Below are 7,054 nucleotides of genomic sequence, written 5' to 3'. Positions count from 1 at the left end.
CAGCATGGGGGACGCACGGTGGGAGAAGCAAGAACAGAGACAGCAGCTGCAGCACGGTTCTGCTCCTCCTCCCAAGGGAACAGAGTCGTTTCTTACTGGGTCATGCTTGCAGAGTTTGAGAAATGCTAATTTTAAATTCCAGACAGAATACATTATTTTGGCTTAGTTATATTTCTCTGCTGTGGGGGCCCTGGGGCAGAAATCAGAAATGTGCAAAGTAGGCAAATACCTTAATTATTGCAACAGCAGATTTTTCCAAACAGAATTCCAGAAAGTTATCTCATATAGGTAAGTTACATCTACCAAAGATGAAGGTCACAGCAGGAGAAAATAAACTGTCTTAAGGTCACAGGAGCAAACACTGTAGATTTTGGTCCTATTACTGTCAGAAAACAATGAAACATTAGGAAAACTACCTTTTTGTGAAATGGAAGGAAAAAAAAATAATCAGATATTCACTACATACACACACAAGTACTGGTGTATCAAGTATCAAGTTTAATTGATCTGTTACTATCAGTTAATTTGACCAGAAAATCCGTTCATACAATACTGCATTTCAAGATCCAGGGAAGTGATACCAAATTCTAATATAAATTAAAAAATAAATACAATTTGTAGATTACTGATCAGCAATCTGTTTCCTACTGAATGCTTTTTATCCAGCTTTTGGAAAGATTTTACCTCGGGCTTATTTAGATAACTAGCACACAGGAGTATATAATGCATACTATATAATATTTATGTTCAACTATTTCTCAGATCATATAGGGAACAATCATGTATTTCATTATGCAATGTATAAAATATTTAAATTCATTTGCTATGTGCAAACAGCAGCTAATAAGCAAGTCTTTGAAATAATACAGGATTGATTAGCTATTGTAATAAAGCAACAAAAGGGGCAATAACCCCAAAGGGGCAGTACACTGTGAATTAAATACTAGTCTACTGTCTTTTTTTTCCTTGTACAAAGTTGCAGTTGAAAACTCTAGTTAGCTTCTGGATCTGCTTTCAGTCACTTAAAGCATAGTGAGTCTGGCAGACTTCAACCAGATCTAGCATAAGGTGGAGTGCTTTATTTGCTGTTAACTTCACAAACATTTGCATATAAGAAACAAAGAGAGCAGGAGAAAATACCTTTTTTTATAGTGTCATGCAAAGAATATTTACCAAGTATCGTATAAGCCGGTGCCACCTACTGAATAGATGGTAGAGTGCACACTCTGAGAGCTACACATCATCATCCACAAGCGCTCAAGAAGTGCCCGCATTCACACGTGACTGCTTTAGTCATCCTCGTTCCTTCACGTTTACTCCTTCAGTGACTCAGCCGCAAACTTCATTTGCTGCGAGAGAAGGGAAAAAAGAAATGGTACACTAAGTGCAGCGGCAGCATGACAAATTACACAAAAGAGCAAAATCTGAAAGCGGGACACTTCTGAATCCAACTGAATAATAAAGCTACACAAAAAAATTAACTCAAGCTTTGGTAGTTAGAAACAAAAGCGCAAGTCTGTTATGCCCGACTTTTACAAATGACACAGTTTTAGCAGAGGTATTGCTTTTCCCACCAAAAGACTCAGCAAATGATGATGCAATTTGTATGTTAATTAAATGAATAATGCCTTACACTGAAATTACTGGGCCCAACAGATACAGAAAAAAATCTTCTCCCTCAGACTCATGACCAGGGGGAACTGCTGTAAGAACAGCAAAATGAAAAGCTGGGGGAAATTACAGTTGTATTGGAACTGTCTTCTGCCACTCCTAGGCAATAACCGTGCTCATGACAGCGCACTGTGTAAACTGCTCCTGGAAATCCCGGACCCCTATCTCGGGTCATGTCTGTGTGCAGGGTAACTGCCAGTCGCTTCATCTCTTCTCAGGCAGCGCTGGCTGTTACCTGAAACAATGGCAGTAAGCACAGACAGGTACAGCTGATGGGCTTCACTGGAAATCTGCTCTTACGTTTCGGAAGACACCGATACCAGGCTGCAATTAAGAATGCTTATCTCTGCATCACAGATGCATTTATTTATTTATTAAAATAGAGGGTAGTTCTTTGAGATAACTTCAGATAAGCAAAATGCTCACCACAATGAAGGACTGTGATATCAGAATCTCGGACACAAAGAAAATGTTAAAAAAACTATTAATTATTCCTTGTTATAGCAGATATTTATTCTGAAGACATAAATGCAATTTGCTTAGTCAGTGGGAGAACCTACCTACTGGACAAGTGGTATGCACATTTTTAAGGTACATTCTTTACAGATGTAAAATTTTAGTTGACTGTGAAGTCTTCAATACTGTAGAGGGTTTTTTTTTTAATTTTTAGAAAAAATCATTAAAGTCATTTAGCCTTAAATATTTAAGTTTTTAAGGGATCTTAAAAGGTCAATGAAATACTGACACAACACTGCCCCCAACTTCCCACGGCACAAATGTTAAGCTGTAACTGTTATTCAGTATTTCTGTATTGACCTTTTTTTTTTTGCTGTTGAACTGAACAAAAACATCCTGTGATACAAGAAAGAGGTAGGAGACTGCTATGGTGACATGTGTTATTTCCAATCCTGTTGTTAACCGTTTTTGTTTTCATTATCTTAGGACACCACCAGAGAGACCTCAATGTGAAACCAGAATAACAATTCCAGGCGTCGAAAGTATCTGCTGAGTAAGAGAAACCAGAGCCACTCTTTGAAGCTTCTTGCTAAAGAGGATGTTTCTTTACAGAGGCAGTAAGAGCGGAGTTTAAACTGTGCCAAAGGCACCTCTCACACATCACCTGGGGTTATCAGCTAAGGGTCTTGCAAGGTCTGGCAGGCTGGAAACCACCCTGATATACTAAGAAATAATTACAGTGATTTCAGTCCCTGAAGAGAAAGACTGAGAGACAACAGTCAAAGGAAGAAGACTAGATGGAGACCAGCCCAAAGGACAGGGTGAGGAGCAAAGGCAAGGAGATGCACAGCACTGCTGGAATTCAGCAGGCCATAGGCTGGTGTCCAGCATGGCTGCCTCCTTCGAGGCAATTTGGCAGACAAGGAAAGAAAAAGGCTGGACATGAAAAAAAGTGAGTGATCATATGAAGAAATTTATGCAGCTACCAACTCCTAAGTAGCTGTGTAGTTTCCATATCATCTACCCAGTGGTAGATGGACACGTAAAAGAAAGAACACAAGTTCTTTCTTTTATGCTTGCACTTGATTTTATACAAATATCCCAGTACATATGAGCTATTAGAAAGACAAATACCTAATAATGCTATTAAAAAAAATTGGAAAAGAGGAAACTGCAAATTCAGTGGACACTTTCATTCAATTTCTATCCTGTAAGAAAGATGTCATATTGCTTTAATACAGCACCTTCTAACTTCCCTTTGCTGCTAGTCTGTGCCTGAACCCATTCCAAAATATTACTCTGCATGATAAAACCCACCTACAGTAACTCTTCTTTACCATTTTTATCTGTATTTCCATGCCATCTATAAGGGAAGTAAAATTAGTTTGTGATACAAATATTTATATGCTTCTCCATCGCAACAGTGTAGAAAAAAAAAGCCATCGCTAAATACTGGAATACAGGTTCCTCTTCTGCATCCTGATTCACTTATTTATTTAAATAAATGTCAATATAAAACTACAGCATCTTCATTAAACTTACTTCTACCCCTACTGTAAAAACATTAAGAAGATATAGAAGACAGCAATGTAATTCAGTTCATGATTCATCAAATTCAAACCTAATTCTCTTATTTTAGAATTACTTTCTTAAATTCTAAGCATTGTTGTAATTATACTGGGATTGATGAGGAATATAGAAAACTGGAAAGGTATTTTTATTCTCCGATTTCTGCAGGGCTTGCCAAAGTCTGGGAAAAAACCAAGCACATGACTATTAATGATTACTAGATAGTAATCTGTCCAAAAATTCTGTACAAATAGGGCTACTGTCATTTATTTTTGAAGGCCCTCCTAATTTTAACTGAGCTAATCTTATGCTAGTATTCTCTTATGCTGGAAATCTTATACTACTATATTTAAAATATATGATGAACAAACAGATTTCCCAGCTTCACATACTGCCATGGCACACACAGCCTGGGCAAAACCAGTCCAAATGCACTCACGTATTTCAGGAAATGAATCATAAACAATGTGAGAAACCCCAAAAGCTGCGTATTTAATTTCTTCTTTATAATTTCTAATACCAAAACATATTTTGCAGTACCTGGCAGCACCAGGCTTCCCTAAGAGCTATCACTTCGGCAAGCAACATGTGGTGGCACCATTAGACAGTGAAATTCTCTGCCACGTTCAGGCTGAAGAAATGTTAGATTTTCTTTTCTTTTACCATGAAAGGAAATGCTCCTTTTTACTGGGAAAATATTTCTTTAGGACAACATATGGGAAAGGGAGTGTATTTTTTTTCTGATACTGAGAAAGGGAACTGACAAGGTACATTTTAAGACCAACTTTCCCCTGATTGCTCCAACAGGCTCATTGACAAACCTGTGGGACTGAGTTAACTACTCTTCCATCAAAAAGACATTTCTTTGTAAGTTTTAAGAGGTATTTTAAAAATACAGAAAAAGAGGTAATTAAAAACTTCTCAATCTACTTTTCAAACCTACTATATACATAATAAAGAAAAACAACGCTCAGTTGAGGTGTATTAAAAGCCTCTGTAAACTAACCAGAGGCATAGTTCAGAAATTAGTTGGCTCAAGAAACCATTCTTTCTTTATTATCAGCTGAGAGTTACTAGTGAAAGGTTTATGCTTCTCTTTGCAAAACAGGTGCTGGTGGATGACAACTGAATGCACAGTCCTGCTCCCTAGCAAGCCCAGCCTGGCTCTGTGCGGCACCCAGGATCACGTCTCTCTCCCGCTGTGTGGCTGTACCAACATAATGGTCTGTTTTACGCAGCACACTTCGCAACAGTAGCCTATGCACGCAATACATCAGTGAAGCATATGTTTAAACTAGTATTAGTTTATTGTAGTGGGGCTATAGTGTAGTTTATTCTAAAATTCCACTGTCAGGAATTGCCCTAAATACTTATCTGCTGTAATTCAATAGATTTGCTATTTCCATCTTATTAAGTTTAAATTTCTTTGTAAAGCATACATAATACAATTAGACAGTAGTTTCAGTAGAAATAGCAAAAATTCTTCAATGTGGTTTACAAATAGGCTTTACGAATTAATTAGATTTCACTGCATTTCAGCATTAAATTTTCTGAAAGCGTTTTAATAAAACGTAACAGATACTTTCACACCACAAATACAGTCGCATATCAAGCCTGGAAATCAGGCTACTTCCTTTGTGTGTTCACAAGCAGAAACACAAATTTTAGTACACAGGGTATTTACTATAGTTATCAACAACTGATAACTCTCCAGTTAGAGGGTCTATGGAAGTCTGATCTCGTGATTTAGCGCTATGAACAATACAGCTTTATATATGCAAGTAAAAGAAATAGCTACAAACACAAACTAACAGAAATACACAGCAATACCACAGACCTTGACTAAAGCAAAACCAGCTGAGTTGCCAAGGGCTTTACCACTAACCGTGCTAGGGCTTTGTTCAAGCCACAGCCTCACTGGAAATGGAGGAGCTTCTGCATGGCATGAGGAGAGCCATGGCCCACCTTCATTTTCAAACCCTGTGCACAGAGTCCGTGGACAATGAGATGCTTTGCATCTCGCTCTGCGCAGTAGGGCTGCTTTGAGCATTTGGGCATTGTACACCCCGGCGTGAAGCTTTATTCCGGCCCTGCGGCTGAGAAGCGTGTGCTGCCTTTCACAAACCCTATCTTGCAAATCCATCTGTGACCTTCTTTCTGCACGACAGGATGACAGAGATAACCCAGCATTTCCGCTGTTAAAAGTGCTCGTTTCACACACACTCGTAATCTAATCAAACACGCTCAACTTTCCTACAAGGTTTCTACAGGACAGCCAACATTTTATCAGGTGGCTAACAGTCTTTGCATTCCCCGCGTCTGTTTGTCTGTTTAAAGTTGGTTTCTTGCGCTTGCTGAGCTCTGTGTCAAATGCTTAGAACACTGTTATTTTCCAGTTATGCTCGGTCCTGGTAAGCCAGCTTCTACCTGCTTTTAATTTTACCACCGTGTGTGTTAACACCAACTGACAATTCAACTACAACCTGAGGAAAACAATTTTAAAAAATAAAAAGCATTTAAAAGTGAAAAATCAATGAAACCAGGAGTTAACGACTCACTGGTTTGGTGCTTTTCCATATGCATACTCAACGTACACATATGTTTGTTTATATGAAAGAACAGACATGTAGATAGCCTTATAGTTAAACAGCAACTCCCTCTTCCGCTTTTCCTGTACTCACCGTGTAGAATGGCTCATCAGCAGTTTACTGCTTACAGAAAGTGTAGTGTTAGATGGATCTTTCCCAAATTAATTATAATATGAAAACATGATGGACAGATATTGAAATTATTCTTTCCTAACGGTGTACAGTCACAACAAAGGTAGTTTCTTGGGCCTTGAGCTGTTTGCTGACAACTGCAAGAACTGCAGCAGCTTAATCTGTAAGTGCCAGTCAGTTACAGAAGAGGCAAATTAACACCTACTTTAAAACTCAGTAAGCCTCTTCCACATCTAATATTTTATTCTGTGTAAAAGTGTGAGAACTTACTTAACGGAAATTTGTTCTTGTTGATTATAATGGTGGAAAGTTGTGGTAACTTCGGATCTAGAACCACAAACCTTCCCTCAAGGTTTCCACATGTGGCATTTAACACTCTCTGCAGGGAACGGAGCTTAAGGACTTCAAGTTTGGGGTAACTTTTAAGCCTCATTTTGACTCTGACCAGTTTTTCAGCAACCTCTTAGCTGCAGATAACTGATTCTTGTTTACAGTAGCAATAAACACCTTCTATACTAGTATACTTCTGTTTAAAAATCCACGCAGCCACAATATAACACAATGTTCATTTTCGGTAACTCATCCAGTACAAGCCTTAACTCTTCTTGAAAGCTACTGATTTCCAGAACACAGTTTCC

General features: G+C 38.3%; 1 protein-coding gene across 1 annotated transcript in view; it reads right to left on the bottom strand.

The window, feature by feature from the left end:
• Positions 1-502: 502 nt before the first annotated feature.
• The window catches only part of ANO10 (anoctamin 10), a 123,557-nt gene continuing 117,005 nt past the window's right edge, over positions 503-7,054 (bottom strand). Inside the window, exon 13 of the mRNA XM_059818596.1 lies at positions 503-1,349. Coding sequence (XP_059674579.1) covers positions 1,314-1,349 — 36 coding nt within the window. The 3' untranslated portion in view covers positions 503-1,313. The remainder of the gene's footprint in view (positions 1,350-7,054) is intronic.

Source organism: Gavia stellata, chromosome 6, assembly GCF_030936135.1.
Source record: "Gavia stellata isolate bGavSte3 chromosome 6, bGavSte3.hap2, whole genome shotgun sequence".
Taxonomy (NCBI): Eukaryota; Metazoa; Chordata; class Aves; order Gaviiformes; family Gaviidae; genus Gavia; species Gavia stellata.
This window is presented reverse-complemented; position numbering and strand designations above follow the sequence as displayed.